Source organism: Suricata suricatta, unplaced genomic scaffold, assembly GCF_006229205.1.
Source record: "Suricata suricatta isolate VVHF042 unplaced genomic scaffold, meerkat_22Aug2017_6uvM2_HiC HiC_scaffold_24, whole genome shotgun sequence".
Classification (NCBI taxonomy): Eukaryota; Metazoa; Chordata; class Mammalia; order Carnivora; family Herpestidae; genus Suricata; species Suricata suricatta.
The window spans coordinates 134,062-159,423 of NW_021869325.1; the positions used below are offsets into that span (position 1 = coordinate 134,062).

Below are 25,362 nucleotides of genomic sequence, written 5' to 3' on the forward strand. Positions count from 1 at the left end.
TCCTGGGTTCCACAGACTTTATTTTCTATCTAAGAAAATTATTTGGAGTTTCCTTAGAGAATAAAAGGAAAGTATGTGTATTCTATGTACATTTGTAAGCTTATCTACCCATTCAACAACACTTACTTTTATCAGTTTGTGTCCAGAGCATGAGAAAAATGTTTTAAAATTAGATTTATACAGTATGACCACTGTCATACTGTATATGGAATATAAGAAATTCCAAAATAAAATTTGTTAAGATAGAATACTTTAAAAAAACACAACTCTCAAAAAATCATCTGAATTTAATTTGGAGGAGGAAAAAAATATAGAAAATTTTAAAATGAAAACCAAAAACCTAACATGAATTCCATAGTTCTGTTTTTAGTTGATATTTACTTGAGTTTGAGCAGGTCAGTTGACCAAAGTCTCATTTTCTTCATATTTAACATGTGTCTAGTAATACCTACCTCAAAAATTCACTGCAAAGATTGAATAAAGTGTTAAAAACCATTTCATAAGTTGTAAAACTCCACACAAATGCTAGTGTTAATCCTTTTAATGAGTTTTCACAATGAGAAATTTCTTCTTAATTCAGAAGGAAGAGAAATAAGTAGATGAGAAGCAGAGGCAAAGCTGGGTATCTGGGGGTCTAACTTCACACCATACCTGGTGTTACTGGGCTTGAGTGAGTGATGCTATGGGGGGAGGGGGAAGTCACAAGTGTGTACTCCCTTTTCAAGCTTCTGTCTGATTTTCTTAGAAAGAGTAAGTAGGACCATTTTATAGTGTGCTTATTTTACGTAAGATTTCACCAGAACAGGCATTATGTTTTAATGAATTCTAATCTACCATTTGATGTCAATATAAATCTTATGCTGAATTACATGAGAAGGTGATGGTTACAGACTTATTTTCTGCTGGGTCCTGGCTAGAGAGAGGGCCACAGGCACCAACTTTATTACAGCAGCATGGCTATCAAGGTTCATGATTCTCTCAAGAAAGAAAACTAGGGATCCCAGAGCGCATGCCTTACTCTATCTGGGAAGACCTGCTTTTCAATCATAGATCTGTGGCATATGCGTGAAGATCAGAATCATACATGGAAGGAATGGGAAATGATCAGTGAGGGCAGTGGGGCATTCTAAGCAGAAGTAAGTGCTCCTTCCTCACACAGACGCCAGAAGGACATTCATACCATGCCCCCTGAGGCTACTTTGGACTCTGAGTCTTCCTAACCCTGTCCGTGTGCTCTTTATCTTAACACCACCTTAGCCTCACAAGCACATGCATATGCACACACACACATATACATGAACACGCGCGCACACACACACACACACACACACACACACACACACACACCTACCTACCTACGAAGAACTGAGAGACATTTTGGAAATGAACCAAAGCAAATTCTTCAGGAGCCTAGAAAAAGACTTGACTAATTATTTGCTAGTCTTATTGTCAAGCTGTCTGACATTAGCCAAGTTCCATCTAGTTTCAAGTTTCAGGTCAAAACATTGACATAAGAGTACCCCTGATGCTTTACAATGGTTTCTCTTATTATAAAACTCGCCAAATATTGACCTCCTTGGAAACATTTCTTCTTACACTCCATTGCATTTTATAAATGTGTCTTCTTTGGTTTCTTGAGTTGCCATTATGTACACCCTCACTACCCTTCCATGAGACGATGAAAACTCTGTAGACCTATTTCTCATCCCTCTGTTGTGGTGACATCACCAGTGTTTGTTTAAAAAAATGATCCTTATGTCTCTAAGGATCCAATCCTATACAAATCCATTAAAATAAAATGAGATATATTCATGAAAGTGTTGTAGATACAAATCCTTAAAGAACAGTATGTCTCAAAAAGACATAAGCAGCAGAAACATCTGAACTACAAGAGGGCCACACAGGCTTGAAAAACAGGAGAAGGCTTTGGTTGCTGTCACTGCATTTTGCTTGAAGCTATATGCCAACCCTTTAATGTACATAATCATGTTTCCAAGACGGATGTAGACTAGCTACAATAGGGAGAGTTAAAAATCATTGCAACATTATTTTACTGATTATGAAACTCTGTCACACGCAATTATTAAGGACTTATGTGCCAAGTATTGCATTAATGGGTAGTGATATAAAAGTAATAGAAATACGTTCCCAGCTGTCAAGCAATGCCAGCCAGTTATTTAGTGACCTAGTTCGTTACAACGCTGGACTATTAGGTCTGGGAGACTAGAAATCTCATCACCAACTGCAAAATTACCAGAGCCTGGTAGGTTCCTAGAACACAGAAGTAACACAGTAAGGGTTTGGGGAATGAATTTATCATTCTGCATTACTTGCTTAGCCATCTTTTAATGTTCTTTTCTGTACAGTGTACAAGCTGCTCACTGAAAAAAATATCAGGGATGTTAACAAGAAAGTGTAGAATTTGTCAATTTGTACATCTATAATGATGTATTGTGTATATTGATGCCATTGTTTGAATTTATTTTTGCCTTTACATTATTTACCAAAATATTCTAAATTATGCTTCACCTTATCTTTTACAGAAGTCATATAAAAACAAAAATTTACCTCCTCATTGTCACTTTCCAAATAATGTGAAAAATAACAATTTAAGAAAGGGCAATAAAATGTAAGTAGTAAAATCACAGGAAGGAGTACTTATTCCAAGCCACTGACTTTGAGTCAATTTTCTGCCACCAATTTTATAGGCATGAATTCACTGCACCTACTTCATCACAATAACAGCAATAAAAACTACAACAATACTATTGTACTTGTTTAAGTTCTCATCCTCTAATATCTGAGCCAACATCAAAACAATCTGTGAAAAATCAAATTTAAAGCTTTTAAGAAGTCTTTACTGAGATTTTTGTATCATTATCATAGGTCTAGAGGACCTAATTCTCATTCTGAAGGATACCTTTCATCATTCTGTCTTTCACACCTTCCCCCTGAAACTAGTAAGTCGGGCGGCCCAGGGCAGGTGGGAGCTCTGTCGGAGGAGGACCTACCTGTAGTTCTGCTTTTCATTTCCTATGTGGAACCGGTCATATTGCGAGTAGGCTCGGTTTCCCTCCCAGTCCATCAGCTCGATTCTCAGTGTGTACTGCCTCTGGCTGGTTATGGCAAAAATAAACTCATTCCCCAGCCAGTACTCGCCAGAGGGATTTCCAAAACCCTACAAAAGTAGATAGAGACGCAGCTGTTACTTCAGAGAAAACCTCTTATAATGTTCAGTATTAATTATGTTCTAAATAATAATAAAACTTTCATTAAAGGTAAAGATATTTTTTCCACACTTTTCTTCCCAATTACTAACTCAATACGTTTCTGCTACATTTCTCTCCATTGAGCCTTATATCTAATTCTTATGACAGTAAAGGCTGATATGCAAATCTGTATGGGTAAAATGATTTCAGATTAAGTGTATCCCGTTAATAGGTTTCACTAGCAAACACTTCTCCATCACAACCTGCTTTTGAAAATGTTTCTAAAATACTAATTAATGGAACATTTTGAACATAATTTGAGTGTTTCAATGAATTATTATTCTTGCACAAGTTATTTAATGAAATTATTATTGTTTTTGTTGTTGTTGCTATTATCATTTTTCAGGAGTCAGATTATACTCAGATAACAACTTAAACATATTACTAGACCTTTGAAATTTCTAGGTTTAACATTTTCTTTTTAAATGTTAATGAGCAAAACTGTAAAGCCAGGAGTGGAACCATTTAAATGCTCTCCTGTTATGGATTTGGGTTTTGAGGCAGAAGGTTGACATGTAAGAGCTAGTGAGTGAGCCTAGTGGCTGCTTTGCACCTGAATCTTAACTTGCCTCTTATTCTCATTAGGCCAATTCCAGTCATGGTTGCTAAATGTTCAAAAATAGGTTTTTTTGTGGTTTAAAAAAAGAGTAGTCCCCCAAGGAAAGCCAACTCTTAATGTTGGTGATGTGAGTGATAGGAAAATAAAGAACCCTTGGAAATGGCTGGCATTCTAGATTAGGGTATCCAGTTTTTGAACCCTCAAAAAGTATTCCTTGGCAATGCTTTAAGTTTAATGTAATTCTTGAACTACATGTTTGTCTTACTGACCAAACTGTGAGCCCCGTGAGGACAGAAGCTGTCCTGTATTTGTGAAGCCTCAATGACTGCAGGGTGTTGGCAGGTACCAGGTACTCCATATGCTTTATGGAAGTTCAAAGGAGAGGCCTTGGCCACTGAGATGAAGGTGAAGCTCCAGTGGGTACAGAAAGTGTGAGAGCTAGAATTGCTCTATGCCCGGGCCCAGCTGGAGCTGGAGGTGAGCAAGGCCCAGCAGACAGCTAAATCTAGGCGAAGTTCAAGCACATGGCAGAGGCCCTGGACCCCAGCACCATCAGGGACCTTGCTGGGGCTGGGCCAGAGATACAGGTACAACTGCTCCAGAGCCTGGGCCCGAAATCAACACCCATCATTGTAAGCTCTACTCCCATCAACCTCTTCAACACAGCCTTGGGTCCACTGGGGCTAGGGGTCTGAGGCCCGGGCCAAAAGGAAGCCATACGCTCAGCCCCGGAGAGGGCTTGCTTCTCTGGTCTCCCCCTGCCCCTGAAGCTCTTGGATTCCACCATATTGTGCATTACCTCCATACTGCACTGACCAAACCCTTCTGGGCATTTCAAAACAAAACAAAACAAACAAAAACCACATAATTCTTATTATAGGCAATTTGGCTGAGTCTTGGAGGTGGTTTTTAAAGCGCCCACTGAATCACAATCATTGGAGCTCTGGCATAAAACAAATCCTGGCTCCACATTGAATCAAAATATTTGAGAACCAGCTCCAGAAATCCATATCCAGACAACCTCCCCATTTGTCCCGTGCACACTGATATTTGGAAGACACATGCCCAGCATTGCAGGGTGTCCTCTGATGTTTCAGGAGGAATCAGATTCTGCTGACTGAGGTAATTGTTTATAGAGGTTTTACTTTATCCATATTAAGAAGGGTGAGGGTGGTACTAAGATAATCATAGCAGTTCTCACTTTCTCAACACAAATGGCAGAATTCGAAAACCTTGTTTCTTTTCAAATTTAATGTATATCAACTTTATAGAATTATAATCACAGTAGAAGTGTTCTTAACTGATTTATCCTTTAACAGACTTAACACACTCCTTGTTTGAAATATATTGATTCACAGGGATGCCTGGGTGGCTCAGTTTAAGTGTCAAACTCCTGATTTTGGCTCAGGTCATGATCTCATGGTTTGCGAGTTCAAGCCTTGCACTGGGCTCTAAGCTTGACAGCGCAGATTCTGTTTGGGATTTTCTCTCTTCCTCTCTCTGCCCCTCCCCTGCTTGTGTGTGTGCTCTCTCTCTCTCAAAATAAATAAACTTCAAGACATATAGATAGACACCCAGAGTATACTAAATGCACTAAATACATTTGTGTACTACTGTCTGCCAATTGAGTTACTTACGAAACATCAGTTGTGTTTGGTCCCCAAACCATTTGTGCCAGTTTTGTTATTGTAATAATAATATTCATGTTATGTAAATAAGTTAATATTAGTGGGGAAAAGGGTCATTTATTTTGTTCTGTTTTGTTTTTGATAAAACCTAATTTAAGTATTAGGTTTGCTCAATAAAAGCAAATCACTAAAAAAATGCTTTACAATTATGTTTGTCACAGTTACTCTAAAAGACTAGAAAAATAATAAAACATTAGAAGATTTCAACCGACATTGCTTTGTCAGTGTCTTACTTGCTCTAGTTAAAACAAAATAGAAGACAAAAACAAAAACAATAAAACAGAAGGTAGAACTTTTATGCATTTAATTATGGGAAAGTTCTAAGAAAGATCCACTGACCCAGAATTCCAGACTTTGGCCCTACATTTTCAAGAACATGTCAATGAATATGTAATTTTATACTTAACATTAAAATTCATTAGCCTACATAAGTGCAATTTTGAGATTATTCACCAAATTTCACTTAGTTTTTAATTAACTTAATCCTCTTCATTCGAATTGCTCCCCTGAAGCATATATTCTCCCCCGAAGACCTGTTGCTCAGAGCGAAGATATAGGACCCCCCAGAGGTCAGTATTCCAGGGCTCTCCTGCTTCTCTGTTCCCGAGATGCAGAAGTCATACTTTGCCACAGTTCCACAGTGGCAGATAATATCAGAGCAATTTAGGATGTGCTAAGAATTTTACACATTTTTGTGGCAGTGAGGCTACATACCAGACAGAAGAGTGAAGCTTACCTTCTCCAATAAATAAGCAAAACAGAAAGCTACAGGGCACTGAAAGTCAAAGAATTTGCACATTCTCAGTTGCAGCAGCCACTGGAGGAGAAAAAAGTCTGCTGGGATTTTTCCTTGCATTTCCTTCTCAGCTGAGACATGTCAGCTCTCTAGTCACTTGAGGATTCCCTCTGGTGCACAGTTAGGAGGGATTCACAATTTCACTAAACGTGAACAAGGAAGCTGGGAATGATGAAGTGCTAAGGTTTAGGTCACATATTTCCACGCTGCTGAAAGCACCGGAGGGATAATACTGCCCAGCTTCCCCAGGGAAAAGGGCAGTGATCTCCAGTGAGCCCCAGAAACAGATTCGGGTCATTTCTCTCAGAGCCTCCGTCCCCAGCGTGGCACGCAGGCTTGTACTTCCCTCTAAGTGGAGATTAACATCCCTTCCTAAACAGTTTGCTTTTTCTGAGTGAAAACAGAAGAAGAAGCAACTGAAAAGAAAACAACAAAATCTGATTTTAGAAATAAAAATTCTATTTCATGCACCTTGCCAGATAAACTGTTTAAACATGCTCTGTGGTGGGAACAAGATGTTTGGCTACAAGGAATCAAAACGGCTATTAGAAAGACAGGGTAGGAAAGGAACTTTCTAAAAGCGAAGTGCAGCCATGCAGAAAACACTGTTTCATCATGAAGATGAAAAATAAGTCAAAGAAAGGAAAATGTTTTCCCACATTAGTAAACTGTCCTTTGGATAGATTATCAGGCAGACTACAGTACAGATCTGATGCCTAGGAATAAAGGCTTGGCTTTGATTAAATACCTTCTACTCCCTATCTCTGCTCCACGCTGAAGCATTGCTTTGCCTCATATTTGCTGTGGAATCTCTGATTGTTAGTTTTTAGCTTCAATTTCCGTATCTGCAAAACAGGGATTAAAAATGCCCTTTCCCTATATAATGTTGTGAGAAAGAAATTAATATATCTAAAGCATTTAGCTCAATGTTGATACATTAGAACAACAAAAATCTAGTTGTTGTTCAAGGATACATCACAGTACATAGTGATGTTCTCTTTATCTGCCTCTCTCCCACCAGACTGAGCTATTTGAGGAGAAGGTTTCGTTCTACTCTGTACGAGAGAGGGAACAAAATCAATCCAGGACCAGGTCTTAGCCTGAAAATGAATAAGGGGATACTGAAACAATTATTTAAAAGGTTTTTAGAAACTAGGAACTAATGTATTCTTATGACAAGTTGAATGTTGGTTCATATAAATAAGTACTGTCATTTTAATCCAGGAATTATTAAATAAGAAATTAGGGGTGCCTGGGGGGCTCCATCAGTTAAGTGTCTAACTCTTGATTTCAGGTCATGATCTCATGGCTCATGGGATCGAGCCCCCACTTCCGGCTCCACACTGACAGCACAGAGCCTGTTTGGGATTCTCTCCCTCTGTGCTCTCTCTCAAAATAAATAAACATTTTTTAAATAAAAAAATAAATAAGAAATTAAAACCAACTGGTTGATACTGGTGCTAACTCATGACGTAAACCAAGGTGTAGACTACTTTCTTATTCTGCTTCCTAGTGGAGAGAGAAGCTGTGTCCTCCAACTGTCCCTTGGTCCTAGTTCTTCTCATCTCCTTCTATATCTCATACAGAAGAGGTAAGTTTGAGATTTTAAACTCATGCCAATACATTCATAGCTCCAATAGTTGCTTTCAACCAGGAGTGCATATCAGAACCAGCTGCGGAGCTTCTTACAAACATACATGAGTTGGTTCCCCCACGGAGGTTCTGACTCAGTATGTCTAGGGTGTGCTTAGAGATATGTACGCTTTGAAAGATTCCATGGGTGAGTCTGCTTTGTACCATGGGTGGGGGATCACTTGATTATGATGTGGAACAGCTATTCTGAATGCAAATGAGGAAGAATATATTAACCAGATGAAAGTAGCTGAGTGGCACACAGGAAAGAGGGAGGTATAAAACCTCATCTTCATATGGAACTCCATATCCGCAGACACATTTTGATAATGTACTATAGGACTGTCCTTGAAAAAAAAGTATAAGGGTGCCTAAAATACAGAGATGGCCACATCCAAAACAACCAGGCTCATACATTATTGTACACAAAACAGATAACCATAAGTCTATATTTTACTCCAAAGAGACTGTAACATCTATATAAATAAAAATAAAAGCTCATACAAAATTTAGTGCTGATGCGAAAAAAGCAACACATTTTTATCAAAAGAATAAAAAGTAGTAATAAAAATCTAACGGTGCTAAGTCATATTGTTTCATGAAAACTATTATGTTTAGTTGCTTCAATCACAATCACATGGAAGATTTTGAGGCCATGTTTCAGACAGATTGCTAATCAATTTTCTTCCTCCTTTAGCTCTTTAATGAAAGGCAAAAACAGACACTGGAATTTAACCTAATTTAATATTGACTTAGAGTTGGCCTTAAAAACTGCATATTGTTAAAAAATGCACACAGAGTAAAGATGAATATTCATTAATTTCAGCAAAGACCTGCAAAATATTCAGTTTTGGTTGTATGTTCCCAAGTTAATAAAATACTTGTCTCTGATACTTTGTTGCTTTTTTTGGTCTGATAATGCTTCTAGGAAGTGTTGACTTTCTATAGCTGAAACACAACTGAAACCAGACACAGCTGATACATTTAATGGGTTTCATCTTTTTTCATACAAATGATTAAAGAAAACAGATATGAAGTCAGGGTTACTGATCTGTGGCTTTTCAGAGGTGCTTTAATACACAATTCAATCATGTATCTCTTCCTCTAACTGTTGAGACATTCAGCCCAAGAAAGATCAAAAGAATGGTTTATTTCAACATTTTAAGTTTCTTATATTTATTTTTCTCTTTTTTATGTGGATATGTTAAAAAGCAGTTGAAAATATGCTCTTAATTTCTCTCCAGAAACAAAGAACTCTAAGAAGGTATGGTGTTCAGAGAACTCCCAGAAGGTACGGTGCTCAGACAGAATATTTGTGTCAATAGGAAGTTCTGTTTATGGGGGTAATTGTTTTCAACACAAAGCCAGGTTGTCTCCAGGGCATTAGTCACTACCTTCTATAAAGTTAGGCCACAAGGGTACTATTGGAACTCCTAGTCTGACTGGGCTTTATATATGCAAAAGTACTGCTGATAAGTGTTATTGCTGGAGGCCACTAAATGGTATCCTCCTGACTTGAAAGAGTTAATATAGTTCCCTAAGTGCCTCATTAAAAAGGCCCACTGCAGACTTCCCTCTCTGCAAACATCTTTACAAATCCATAAACCAGATTTTGCTGAATCCCCTCATAAGGAAGGTTAAGTGAAAACAAATCTCAGGTAAAAGACTTTTGTAGGCTTAAAGCCAATGTTAAAAATCAAATAAGTTACAAATCTTCCCTGTTGAGAGAGGTTTAAAAATAATAAATTACAATATGTATTTGTAATTCATGTGTTGATAATTTTAACATATGTCCTGGAAACCTTATGAGGCAAGAGGCAACCCATAGATATCAACCAGAATGAAGGGAAGGAGAGAGGCGAGGCAGTGAGGAAGGCAGGATGAAATTTTATTCTGTACTCAGCACTCGAGACAGAGGCGAAGCACCTTAGTGTATAATAGTAGATTGGTGAGAGTTGAGGAGGAGGTGGTGCAGGCCAAGAAGTTTGGTTTTCCCAAAGGATGCAACACCCTAGCAGCCAGCTCCGCTGTGGGGAACAGAAGTGGGTGTGGCTGAGAAGAATATATCCATTCTTGTTGAAGGCTATTTTGTCTTTAAGGTACAAAGCTCTGGAGGAAAACAATGGGAAAACTTTCTACCATGTGTTTTGGTAGAAGTTAACCAAGTTGTGACGTGTGATGAATTCTCTTAATAGAACAAAAAAGCAATCAGACTCATTGTTGCCAAAATTTTTCAGATTTTTGGAGCTTCTTTCAATTTTCTGACCATGTAGAATTGACACTCAGCTGATAAACTGTTCTGGTTTGAATAAAATAGCACAGTCTTTCTATTTAAAATAAAGGCAGAGAGGGGTAAACTTCTCAAGAGCCATATCTAAAGAATAATTCAAATTATTGAAATATTTCAGTCAAATATTGAAAAAAGTTGCTTAAAATACATATATGTGGTAAATACTTATAAGACATGAATCAATACCATACTTCATATCAGTCTGTCTTTACATGTCTAGTTTGCCAAGGCAGCAGATGCGTACAATTAATAATTCAGCCGTATGGAAAGTCACCATAATGGTAACTTTATATTCATTTTCTATTATCATTGATATTAATAATAATGTCTTTCAGATTTGTCTGAACCTATATCTACAGTCGGAATTCTCAGATAACTTCTTCACATTCCATGTTGGTGGTGAAAATACTCCTGAGATAAGATAGTTTGCAAAATAATATTTTTGGCAGAGTTAAGTAAAAATTTTGCACTCTTTGATGTCTTAATCTTATATAATAACTACCGCTTATTGAAAATGTAGGATGCCAAGTGCTTTATTTATATCTAATCCTCACAACATCCCTGCAAGGCAGGTGAGGCATTGTCATTAATGTCCCTTTTTAATTGGTGAAGAAGTTAAGGTATGGGTTAAATGATTTGCCAAAAAACACTCCATTTGCAAATGGCAGAGTGAAGATTCAAACTGTTAATATAGACATAAGCAAGGTCCCTTTTTTAGAACTTAGATGCAATGTTTCACATATGTTCTTAGAATCACATAAGCAGAAAGAGACCTTAGAGTGGAAATAATATTCTCTGTTACAAACTCGTGGTTTAGTTTTACTGGAGTGTTTCCACTGAAGAAGGGTCCTCACCACTTAATAGGCAGTCCATTCATGTTGGAAAGAATTGTTAAGACAGTTTTGTTCATGCTCAATCAAATTTTGCCTCTCTAGAATGTTCTTCCATTCATTACAGAACTTCCTTCTTTAAAGCATATTCAAGTATGTATCTGGTAAAAAAATATATAGTAGATACAGAGACATCACAAGAGATACCCTTCATTTATTAAAATCCCTTTAACTGTCATTTGACCAACTATAAACCTACTAATGTGTAAACTGTGATGTCTATTAGCTATAGTTTTTAGACATTTTCTACAAGAATATCAAGACAGAGCTTAGACTCATACATTTCTCTTCACCTTTTTCTTTACTTTCCGAGAGAAGAGTTTGTCAAAAAAGTTAGTCAAGACATGAATTATCCAGAACATTTAGATGAAAAATATGGAACTAGCCCACAAATGGAAGCCTCTTCCATTATTGTACCTTGACATTCTGTCATCAGAATCTAATAGTTAACATGGGAGGCATTGACTATATGATTATTGTACTGTGCATTACTTAAACTCTGCTGTATTATCTTCAAAAAGTTGATCTCCCAATTTGCTCACTTTCTGCTTAAAATAGAGACAGCTTGTAGGTTTGATATAAAAAATGAAAAAGAATTTATGTATAGGGTTGGGTCATATTAAGAATTAGAAAGATTAACTCTGCTGATAGTGACGGTGACCATGATGTCTATTACTCTAGAGACCCCAGTGAACCATGCTTCACAGTTCACACCCTTGTGTACTCCTTGAATCTTGAATGTAGACTGGCCCTGTCATTAACTGTAACCAAAGGAAGCAGTGGAAGTGATACAGTACCATTTCTGGGTCTAATAAACCTAAACAAAGACGTGGAAGCTTCTATTTTTGTGCTTGAGGGATGGCAGCTGTCACATAAGAAGTTTGATGACCCTGGGTCACCATACTGGGAGAAGCCCAACCCAGCCACGTGGAGGAGCTCTTAGTCAACACCCAGCAGCAACTTGCGGGTTACATGAGTAAGGCTGCTGGAAGTACCTGTCCATAATCCAAAGCCCTGCACACCTCCCTTCACCTGGCTCATGTACTCAGCCTGGGTCTAAGTTCTAGCTTTCCCCACCCTCATTCAACCAGGAACAAATCCAGATAATACATAAGAGTTCACCAAATGATTTCAGTAAGACGTTTTTCTTTCTGATGCACATATGGAAATCATTTACTGAAAATGATTTATGAGTGTTTTGTGTTTAATAAAAATAATGTGACTAATGTATCATTTTATTTTTAAAATAACTGAAAAAACACGTAAAAGTACAAGAGCTTATCACATAGTGTGGTGAAGACCTCATGGTAAAACATCAAAAACTAAATTCTTCCATCTTACCATTTTATATTCTTTCCAACCTCTTTGGAAATCCAGACTTCCATCTTCACGATGTTGTATTACAGTCCAACCGCCCCCATTAAGATCCATATTGCAAAATACCTGATAGAGATAGGGAAAACAATTCAAGTGAAAATTATGTCTGCTTTAAAGAAACAAGTATCAGACATGTTTCAAAAACAGAAATAGGATAGGTAGGCCCATAGGTAAATAAAAATTACTATGTTGAAAAATCTTTTATTAGATATCTTATTGGTTATTTTGTTTTATATTAGAATTGTTTCTGATTGAATTCCATCATATTACTTAAATTAACTGTAAAAATTTAAATCAGTCAGCTAAAAATGGTCTCAGTCTCAGATCATACTAAAATTTTTAAGAAGCATTGTCTTGAATGGTAATGGGCACTTATGTATGTTCAATTTAAAAAAAGTGCTATCTAGGTTTCTAAAATTACAGACCATTTTATTGCCAAAACATAAGACTCAGAATTCTTAACTATTTAATTCATTGAAATGGTGATCTAACAATAATGATTTTGGAAAGTAAATAAAAAATCTTATATATTTAGGCTATTACATATTTCATTGTACATTAACTCCTATACTGTTATATATTACAATCATTACTCTTGATAGTTCAGTATTACATTAGAGGCAAAATTTGGTCCACAGCATATGGAGAACATATTATTTGCTTAAATTTTTGTCATGAACAATAATAGGAGAATATGACATACTATATTCCTTTTGAGTGTGACAAGCATTTCTTCCCCCTGTGGAAAGTTAGTCAATGCTATCAAAGACTTATGCTCATTTCAATTATTCTAAAACAATAGTAGTTATTCAGAAATTGATTAATTTCCCCCAGAGTCCACCCAAGGAGAGAAACATATCTGTAACAGGATTATCTTTCGAGAGTAATCACTGTAATTGATGTAGCATGGATGTGGCAGTTTGATTATTCAAGGTCCTGGCAATGGAGAACACCATTCCCCTGGCAGTTGACTGCTAATGCATTTTGGAGGCTGGCTAAGGGTGTAGATATGATGCAACAGTGGCAGACAGGCTGTGTGGGCACAGTGTTAAGTCTGAGTAAAGGAAAAACCTCCAGTGTTTTCCCTGAAGCCCTCAGTTTGGAGCATAAATGGCTAATGGGCATGAAAACAATGACAACAACTGTCATTCAAAGGACAAATTGTCCATGTACTTCCTCAGAGTGAAAGGAAGTATGAGATAGTTGCTGCTTTGTGAGGATATAAATTAGGCAAGCTGCTCTCTAGAGGACTCTTCTAATTTGACAACAGTCGCCCATCAGTGTATCTTTATTGTCTCTAGGAATTGATCCACATTCAAGACTATAAACTGGAATTCAACTCCCTGTCCCAAGGTTCCCTTTCTACTAACCCTTTAAGCAATCTGTACCCACTCTTTGGCCTCAACACAACCTCTAGCTAGTCTTTCCTCCTCCTCCTCAATTCTGACTGATTCATTCACTTATTTTTACTCAGTCAGCACTTTTGGGCATTGATTCTGTGTTACACTTGGGGATACTATAATGAAGAAAAACTGGATCTTGTCCTCAGAATGTCTAAAAGTTTCAATAGTGACTGTTCCTGTAAGCTTAAGGAGATGTAGGAGTTCATAATTTTCAACTTCAGTGACCTGAAGAATGATATAGACAGTGATCTAAATGAACAATTTAAAAGGAAAGCTAACATACAAGAAGAGACACATAGAATTTGAGGTAGCATAGTCATTCAAAAGGAGGGAGTGGTTTGTTGATCAGCTGTGATGATCTTGTGGAGGTAGACCAAAGATAAGAATATGGATAAGAGACTAAATGAATAAGAAAGCAATCACTAATACTAATAGCATGCTTGTTGTTAAGTGCTATATAATTTAAACACTTTTTATGTATTTTCTCACTTATTTTACAACAGTGATGTAGACATGACTATTCTATTTTTCAGATAAAAATGCTTAGAGTATTTCAGCAACTTACCTCATGTCTACCTAATTCAAACGTGTACTGGGAGTAATCTGCTTGAAAGCAGTAGTTGACAGCATGAAAATAGATTATTTGAATAAGTAAAGAAAAGGTGGAAAGACATGCATATGTGTGGAAAGGAGGAGGATTCAAGAATAAAATGATGGAGGTAAAATATATCAATACTCTTTTGGCAGGAGGGGCTTCATCTTATTTGTCACTGTGCCCACTGCCTACAACAGGGCCTAGCCTATAACAGGCACTAAATGAATATCTGTTGAATACATGAAGATGCAAGAAGGAAAGATAAAATACGAAAACCTGATCAACGGAATACAATGAAAGCTGGGGGCAGATTTTGATTTGGGGAAGTGATCCACCTAATCAAATATTCCAGAGTAGTCAAGAGAAATAAAGATTAAGAAAATACACACTTAAATTTAAAATGAAGAAATCATTAGTGACCTTGAGGAGACAACTGCAGGATTCCTATGAGAATAAAATCCAGATGGCACAGGTTAAAGAAGGCATAGGTGGTGATTCAAGTGGCCAAGGTGGAACTTTACTGGTGGCAATTAATAAGAGTAAGTAAAGTGTAAAGAAAATATTTTGCTAGAGGAAACTAGTGTCATTTGTTTCTTATATAAAGTTTTACCCTGCCTTAGTTGATTAAAATATATTTTTTGTTGCAGACTTTTATTTCTTAATGGACACTGATTACCTGGAAGTTTATAAACTGCATTTGCAAACTTATATACTCAGGAAAAGGAATAACTACATTTATAAATATATGATGAGTAAACTATTCTTTACAGTTTTGTTATTACTATTATTTATGTTATTAACATTCTATGCAGTTAAAGGTTTAAAACCATTCACAAATTTTAGAAAAAGAAATTTCCTTTTAAACAAATGTATTCAGGAACTTGAGAATGATTAAGATGTTCTATGAGCACGTCTTAGATGAAGACCCAGAGAGAGTCAGAGCTACGTGGAGAGACAGAAGCTACCCAGGCAGATTACTGGGTTGGAAGCTGTGGTGCAGAGAAGGTACGAGGTTGGACGTATGTTCTGCAATTCTTATTCTGACTCAATACTAACAGCAATGATACTCGTTGCCATTGTGGAATATGGTCACAATAGAGATGGATGGCATATTGGTTACGGGCAGGAAGCTGGGTACTATTGTCTCTGTTCAAATTTCCACTCTGTTCTCTTTATCGCTTAGATATTTGCAAAGACTAAACGAGTCAACATGTGTAGAATTTTTCAAATCGTGCCTGGCATAAAATAGCCTCTGTCATCACTCTCATTGATGTATTTTACATAGGAGATAGTATGTATCTACATTATGCATTATGTAATCTATATAATATCTTACATATTATAGCATAGTTTATTATTACAAATACCATTGCATATAATTTATTGTTTATAAGAAGAATAATATGGAATGTACATAGCCAAAATATATAGCAGTTCAATAAATTGTCATTATGATTACCAGCTTAATAATGTTATATTAATATAGTATATAATATATTCTTATATACTTATAATTACTATAGTAACATAATATCCAATATAAATATAATAATATTGACACCACTCATCTTTGAACATGCTACTTTTTATTATATATGTATTTAAGAAGTTGGAAGCACTGTAGCCAAAAAGAAAAAAAGTTATTTCTAGTCAGAAGAAAAACAAATAGCCTATGCTTAACAGAGGAAGGAAGTTTAAGAAAATAGGTGGTTGATTTCAAAAAATTTGAGACATGAAAAAACTTGAAAAGTTCACTCGCCAATATTGTGTGGTCTGTGCTATCTGGTGGTGTGCTTCCTAGAGACAAGGGCCCTGCTACGTTCACTATGCTCCTGCATTTATTGATCATATGACTTGGGCTTAACTCTATCCACGAAAAGATTGAACTGGCTCCTATCCCAGGCAAGGTCAAGGCTTTCAAGCATTAAATACCTTTTAACATAATACAGAGATTTAAACCCAAACAAAAAAGGGAAATTTGATTCACAAAGTTCTTATGGTTTTATGCTCCATACAAGTTGGAATGAGTAGGCTTGAGGATGTTAATTACTTTTCCATGAACTTAAATAAAAAAAGGCTCGACACATTTGCTATGGCCCTTTCCCAAGAATTAGGGGACTTATAATTCAGCAACAAATTTTTAATATTTTAGAATAAGCAGAGTTATGATTTAATGGTTTGGGTTTTTAGATGAAACTAAAATGGCTACAAAGCATTTTGTTTTAGAAACTCATGAAGTGAAAGGAAAAATCCTACTTCCTGCTACTATGCATTGAAGAGTATTCAGAAAGAGATAACCACAGTCATTGGTAAAACAAAAGTAAAAAATAAATACATGAATGATCTGATTTATAGGAAATTGCCTTCGTCTTCCACATCCAATTTGAAAAGATAACACTTTTTTGCAGACATTATTTATTGAAAGGGAGTGATGTCAGAAAAAATAACTATATAACAATTCTGTATGCTTGCAATTCTTACTCTGCCTAAAAGATGAACATTTTGTAATAGTGTGTGTCAACTGTCTAAATAGCCTAATTTTGTTGATTGGTCCATATCCCAGATCTTACATATGTGAATTTTTGTTTTATTTTTATAGGCTGGCCTTGAGTTTCATACCCGTGCTACAGCTAGAGCCTCTGTAAGCATTACAAGAAGCAACGATTTTGCAAAGGATATCCAAAGGTAACACCGAATTTTAGATCTACAAAGCACAATCTACTTGGAAGAGTGAACATCCTAAAGATGCATTTTCCAAGCATTTTAAAAAGATTTAGAGAATTCTAATTACTTATATCAACATAGGAGAAGAAAGTGAGATTATAAGGTAGAAAGGAGGAGGATGGCTTGTAATCAGAACATGAATCAATTATACGATAATAACCTCCCTCCTGGGTTACTCACGTAAGTTCATATTAAAAAAGTATAAATGGTGCAACTTCAGTCACCACTAACACAAATACAATTACTTAGCTTCCCCCTGCACACATACGCCCCCCACGACTAAAAGACACTGTCTGGAGTTGATGCCTTTATTACAAAGCCTGTGTTTGATACTTAGTATTTGGGCAAGTTATTTTTCTAAAATAGGGACACCAGGAACACCTAACCCATAGAGTTATTGAAAAGAGTAATCTAAAGTGCTTAGAATAGACCTGGCAAACGGTGAACGCATTTGAACTCCTGTATTGTCCAGCTTCTAAATTATACCAGCGGAAAGTCATTTAATAATTGTTCTTACTAATGACATGCTAAATGAGATATTTAAAAAAATTGCTATCTATGAAAAAGTGCAGGTTTATCAATCTAAAGTTTCCATAATAGAACAACATTACTACTTGTGGGAGGCTCCATGATCATAGAGGGGAAAGAATAGAACAAGGGAAGGAACACCCAAGTCCAAAGTCTTTCTCCTTTCTGTTCAGTGTTTGCTGTTTCTCACTACGCTTTGCTATTTTCAATAAAACTAAAATCTCATGATAGTCCTGAACTGATGACTGTGAATGTCTTTCCTCTGGGGCTGTTTCCATAGTGATAAAAATTTGCCTCTTATAGGCTTATACTGATGATATTGCTAACCTGCTCAGGTTGTTACTTTTCTTAGGCCCAAACATTAAAGCTTAACCGAGCAGGTATTTGACACTTATGAATTTAATATTTTAGATTTAATTTATTCAAGAACAATCCTGAAGCTCCATCGCATGCAAAATCTACCGTTTGCAGAGGGGTAAGTTGAAACCATGCTATCCTGATGAAACTAACACAGGAGTCAGCCAATGAACTAGTGAACTGAATTCTCCAACCTACTTTTTATGTAAATATTATAAGCAAATTTGTTCAAGATTATGAGTTAAAATAGTATATTTTTTCTTCCACTCTAACAGGAGCAGTGATTCTGAAATAGCTTGTGCATCATTTGCATCTCAAAATGCTGGTAGTTATACATGAATTAAAATTCATGGGATGATCAAAACTTTATTTGTAATGTCCCCTCTCTGCCAAAACCGAGGGCCATGTGACAGCATTGGGTGATAGAGTGAAAAGGATTCTAAAAGTGTGAATGGTAATCTAAAAACCTTAAAAATGGTTTTATTTTTAAATTCATATATATCCTAGAATCATTAGATGTCCAAAAGGAAAGTCACTTAATATTTTTAACTAACTTTATTGTTATGGTCAAATTCTATTTTGGTGGAACTGACAGTAATTTGGGGATTCTTTTGGGCCTTGGGGAATACTGTAGGTAAATTATAGAGTATGTATGTCATCTCCACTCTCCTCCAGGACAGTTACTGATACACTTACACACTGCTATGTATAATGTGTGAATACATGCCCGTGTATATACCAATTGAATTTAAGCTTAGGTATGATTTTAAGATATCAGCTAGTAAGAAGGCTTCATATAATAAGATCCAAAGGATCCAAAATGTTCCCCCTTAAAATAAGTTATCCTCTTTTCTTTACTCCCAGACTCAGCAGTGTACCTTCACAGTTCCCACCCCCACTCCCCACCTTTTAATCCATGGAGCACTTAATTTAAGCGAAATGAGATTTTGCACAGAAGCCCCAAATGAAAAACAGGTGAAACTAAAGCTCTCTGGTGGGTGGCCCAGGTAGCAATGTATGGAACTACCCCCCACCCGCCTGTACTCCCCACCTTCCTCATTATAGAAAGAAGAACATGAAAGGCCTCTTGTAGAAGAAATTTTTGTCCGGGAACTGGAAAAACAAAACAAAACAAATCATTGAGCTAACTTAAACCACTAATCCTTACTGCAATAAGGAGAGAGAGGATGCTGGGAGAGTCCAGACTCTGTCCCATCAAAGGAGACTAATAATCAAGAAGACTTAAGTTAGACTTATTTACTGTATATTACATAGAAATATTGATACTATCATCAGAAAGTCATTTATTCATTCATTCAAACACTTATTTACTGAAGACTTGCTATGTGCCAGATACTGTTCTGGATCCCAGAAAATCAATGACAAACAGGCACAGTCCTTGCTTCGTAGAACTCTGCTGGTAAGAAAGTCATACAAAGCTGCTTGAGGGAATTAGGGAAGGCCTTCTAAGAGCACTCGCTCAGTATCCACAGGAAATGAGGACATGAGACTGGTGGTTTAGGTGGGGCAAAGAGAAGACTAAAGTTCTTTCATCCTTTGAGTATGGAACATTACAAAGGCAGGTGGTCTTCCTGGAGCTTTGGGTCCCTCTTGGCACCCGGGGTTAAAACTTTTACATGTCAAAGAGCATGGCTCTCCTCAAGGCTCTCCATATATTCTGCTTCAAACAGACTGTCTCAATCACTACATCTCCACAGTATGCTATAATTATCTGTATACTTGTCTGTCTTTACCACTACAGTGGGATCTGTTTGTTTTATACTGTGTCCCTAGGCAGGGACTGATGAATGACATCAACTGAAAATGTATTGAGCGAAGGAATGGATTTAATGAACAAATAGGGGAAAAGAATATATAAAGGAGATATGACAGTAGGAACATAGTGTTTGCTTTAAAGTTTGCTTTGGATCCTATCCAACATACTGATGAATGCTATCATCCAACCCACTTTTTTAGGTAAACATGAAAAGCAAATCCTATCAAGACTATGAGTTAAGATAGAATATGTTTCTCCCACCCTAATAGTAGCAGTGATTCTGCCAATAGCTAAATGCCCCCGGCTCCTCTTCCACAGTATCTGGACTGTACATGATATGTGTCATCTGGGTCCTTGGGACTTTGAAGATTGCTCCTAACTCTTCTCCATGTACTTGAAGTATCTACTACCTCAACATGTATTCTATGCAAGGCAAGCATTTATTAGCAATGGGATATCCCAGGAATAAGCAGAGGATAACTAGAAAACTTTGTGAAAGAAGGATAGGAGGCGTAGGGTTGGGGGAAGTCTGTGCAATAGTGTTTTCATCTATTATGGACCTGGCAAACAGTATCTTTGAGAGAAAAGAGCTCAAGGCATATATGTTTTCAGTTTAACAAGCTCACAAATCAATCTGATTATTCAGCAATTCAACTAGGATCTGCTTTACATCTCGTAAACAAACACTTCTGGTTTTACCTTTTTGGGCTCTGGCATATTATTAATATAAATAGTGTAGATTCCACTTTTATTAAAACCAGCTTGATATACATCTGCACAGTCTCTAAATGGTTTCTCTTCCTCTTTTTTTCCTCCCTTTAGTAAAACTGCAAAAAAACAAAATTGCAATATGTGAACAAGAACATCAGTACCATTAGTACCCAAATGGACTCCAACTGTAGCTAAGCATGTCTTTATTTCCTCCAAACAAATGTCAATATCGCATTTGCTGACAAATAAATCATAAAGACAGTAAATAATAGATCTGATTTGACTCACAAAATTACAAAAGTAATGGAAAAACCTATAGAGACATTTCTAACTGAACACATTTTTTTATTTTGCTTTATTACTTAAATCTTGTTTTTCTCCATAACTTCTATAACTTCTAGAACATCAATTCAAGGGACAAATGACATGATGCTGTAACACCTTTAACTGGGAATAATTATGTCAACTTTCTTACAAAATTTTAAAAATATTCTTACCTACATTTCACAGGAATCTTAAAAAATGCTAAAGCATTTTTGGAGGAAGAAGAGATAAAGATCACAAATTCAAACATAAAAATACAGTATGGAGGTTTAAAATGCTAAAGTAGGTAGTACTATTCTTCTGTGGCTTTAAACTGATCAGCTTCTAGAAATTTTTATTTAAAAAAACCTTCAAAATAATTAGATTTAGAAAGTAGAAAAGAGCCTCTGGCCTAATATATCTAGAAAGAAAAGGGAAGTGAACTTTGTTTTTTATTTAATGCCTGCAGTTAAACTATCAGGCTGATAAAACACAAATAAAAGAACACAAATGAGTACGGTTTGAAATGAACTTATATAGGAGAAGAGTTCAGTGAAGGGTGGAAGTCAAACGGAAAAGGAAATTTAATTAGAGAGACTCTCCTCAGAACTTAATTTTACTCACTGAACTTCATCCATTATGAAGTTCTCACTAATGAAATAAAAATATTAAAAAAATGAAAAAATACTCATATTTAGTAGCCCTTTGCTAAAGATATACATGGCATACTTATAAAATATTTATAATCAGTATTTTCTAATAAATATATATGTTAGTAATGTTAGTAATTTGTTGCATTAACCCTTTTTAAAGATTATCTTATCATCTTTCCCTTAAAGTCTCGTTATTTAATAAATACCTGCTTTCAATCACTTTGAGTCATGATGGCCTTTTATAATAAGAATATCAAAGATAAACTATTACACACTGTTTTAAATTGATTTTAGATGCTCTAAAAATCTGAAAAACTAGCCTGATTTTTAAATGTAAGATGCATGAGTTTACTAATTCATAGGTAATTTACTAAATATAGGTAATTAATTAGGTAGTCTAAATAGGTGGAAAGAATGACTATCTCAACATAAATACTTCAAATTTTCAAAAATAATTATATTTCAAGAAAATGAAAGATCAACTCAGATACACTGCCGTAACAAATATATAGAATTGTAACTTTTAATAAGTGTCATGGTTTTCTATAAAGCTCATGCCTTCGCTAATGGTCTAGCCTACTTATATAAATAATTACAGCTGCAATATCAACACAGAATAAGTAATCAGAAGACTCCACATTAATATGACAGTGAAGAATCATTGCACAGAATTGCAAATAGCAATTTAAAATGAATATATAAATATTTGTCCAAAAGCCCTCTTTAATTGTGATGGTTGTGTTGATGGGTTATGTAAAAGTATTACTAGACAAAACCTTAAATTCTAAATGTTTAATCTGTCGAAACAAGTTAAAAATAACCAAATTAGATGTAAAAAAAAAAAAAAGGTTGTAAAGAAATGCCAAATAAAATTTTAGCTCCTTTGCAAAGATGAACACAGGAAGATGTGGTCAAGAGGAATTCAATGGTAAACCCAATTTTCTTTTTTGGGTAAGAAATAGAGAGTCACTTATCTAAGGAGAAAATGTTTCTCTTACTGAATAGACAACTTCCTGCCCTTCATTATTTAGTTTTGCAGTAAGAATATGCTCCCTTCCCACTTCTCTGTCACCCACTTCTCTTTTCTTTCTCAGGAAGATGTGGGTGAAGAGGCCCTTGTGTGGGAAGAGGGAAGCCCACACACATTTTCAATAACAGAGAAAAAGGAAAAAAGTTGAGCATTACTTTATTTTTCTGGAAACTAACTGTATAAAAATTATGTCCAAATCATGAATTTAAGTCTTATAACTGGAAAAATGCTTTGTGTATTCCACCATAAAAGGTACAAAAGTACTATTGTTATACTATGGATTTCTTGTTGTTATAATGGCAATATAATCTTATTAAGGTATTTCATTTTCTTGAAATATGGTTTGGTAGTTTTGAAAAATAGAAATGCATTCTTTCCAGAAGAAATAGTCACTCTTTCCAGAAAAAAACGGACTGCTTCTATTTAATTACTTATTAATTAGTAAGTATTATGCTTGGATGCTTGATTCGGGCCATATTTTAGAGTACTAATGGATTTAAAATCAGTTTAAAAGCTCTTTTCACAGCTTTCCTTTGACATTTGTACTATACACTATCGTTTGGAAAAGGCCCCTTCTATAAACTACAAAGTGGAGCAGTTGTACATGTGTCGGAGGCAAGTGTATGAATTATGTTACTCATAACAGAGTCACTGAATTATAGTAAGAACTCAAGAAGTGGTAGTTGTTATTCTGTTACAGTAATAATAATAATATGATTAATGGCAACACCATATTATTATTCTCTGTTATAGAAGGGACACTAATAGGCTGGAGAAGGCCAGCAAGTCTAGCCAATGGGGTAGTGAATCTTCCACACTCATTCCAACATTATAGCTGTCCATATATTAGGAGTTACAACTGATTGGTTACATTAGGATTATATTGAACTGGTATAGTGTCTCTTTGAGAAAGTTGGTTAACTGGTTTATATTATTCTTCAATTATATCACATCATTGTTGTTTAAGTCTTTTAAAAAACCCCAGGTAATCTAATCTTGCTGCATATATAAGCTTTAACTGAACAGTTAAAATTTAAAGATTATTTCAGATGAAATGACCTATGATGTATTTAATAACCCACTGTTATAGAGGTTTTAATTCCATAACCTTAATTTGCATGGCTAATTATTTTCTTTGTTAATTACTAGAGATGTATGGCTATAGAGTATAAAACTGGACACAGAGTAAATATTTTAAAACATAGAAGGACAATAAAAAGATGAATTTAATGAACATTACAAGTGTCAGAACTAAGGATACATTTTTGTAGGAGGTCCTGAGATTCAAAAAACTGTAAGATGCTATCTGGAGGAATTCCTGGTAAATGACAAGAGATGGATATGGGAAATGTGACGGAAGAGGATATAACAAGCATCAACTAGAGAGTGACAGAGGGAGTGACCTGGAGATCTTATTGAGATGCTAATCTATTTGTCAGAGTAGTTTAAGCTTTTTATAATAATAGACTGGTTTAAAAGCATGAATTAAAAAATTAATCTTTATATCTAAAAAGTTCCTTCTTTGAGCACACATTGATTTCCTCTTCCTCTTTAATTCTTAATGAGTCTGTGTTTCCACTAATTGAATCTGGATGCCCACCATTACTATCAGTCCCTTACTAGCCTTGCTTTCCTTTCTTCCTAATTTCTATCTCAGAGTCAGGCATTAAAAACAGTTCTGATGGAATTCATGGTGCTCTCCATCCACTTTCCTTTCCTCTACTAATCCCTTGCATGGATAAATTCCAACGCAAGAAGGGACATTTATTCATTTTCTCACTCGTGCTTCCAGATGGCAAACACTAAAATGGGGCTATTTAATGACATCCAAATGCATGTTTTCTAAACTCAGCTATGTTCTACATGCTGCTCAGTCAAACCCTTGGTCATTTCTAATAGATTTTCTTATATACTTCCTGAAAGCGGTACTTCAGATCTTTCTACTTTTTCAAGACTAAATCTTACTTCTATCATTTCTCATTCTTTATATATGACCTTATTTTATGGTTTACTAAGAAGATCAAAGCCATTTGATATTTCCTCCATCTTATTCCCCCAAACTACAGAAGCTGGCTTTGCCCATCTTTTCTCTTGCTTTTTGTGTTGACCTCTCTTGGTCCCTTTACTATTCTCTAATTGTCTTTTCCTTTTCATCTTCATTGAGTTCTCTTCCTCTCTTCACCTCTCATATAGATATTGATGAAGATTCTACTTTTAGATCTCTATTCCTTATACATTTGCTCTTTTTGCAAGCTATCTATCATGGCTTCAAATGTCTACATAAAAGCTTTCTAAGATATAAGCATTTTAACATTGTATGTTTGCGTCTGTCTTGACCTTCAGATCCATATTTCTATTTGTCTGTTGGGCAGCTCCTACTGCTACCTCGACTTTCATTTGCTTAATTTTGCTTAATATTTTCTTCCAAACTCTGTGTTCTCTCTTTCACTTACTGGTTCCACTACCCTCCCTCAGTTGCCATCAGTTAAGAAATAATGAAAGCCTAAATATAAGACAAATATACTGTGGCTTTTTAATTGGTTTCTCAATTTATAAGCCTGCCTCCTGTCCCCTCTTAGTTTAATCCATACTATATTAATTTATTCAACAATGATTGATTGAACATCTTCTATGTGCCTGACTTTTCCTAGGCAGTAAAGATACAGAGATAAGAAAACCACAATCTGCTCTTAACATAATCACAGTGTGATGGGAGAAAGACCTACTATACGTAAGAGTATACATACATACTGTGTATAGTAGGTCTTTCATGATAACTC

The 25,362-nt window shown here is 35.7% G+C and overlaps 1 protein-coding gene across 1 annotated transcript in view; it reads right to left on the reverse strand.

Moving 5' to 3' along the window:
• Window positions 1–25,362, reverse strand: part of LOC115284869 (angiopoietin-1) — a 232,831-nt gene that overhangs the window by 31,298 nt on the left and 176,171 nt on the right. Inside the window, exons 5-7 of the mRNA XM_029931334.1 lie at window positions 20,585–20,712; window positions 12,466–12,567; window positions 3,012–3,178 (exon numbers count right to left, since the gene is read on the reverse strand). Of these exons, the coding sequence (XP_029787194.1) occupies window positions 3,012–3,178; window positions 12,466–12,567; window positions 20,585–20,712 (397 nt within the window). The remainder of the gene's footprint in view (window positions 1–3,011; window positions 3,179–12,465; window positions 12,568–20,584; window positions 20,713–25,362) is intronic.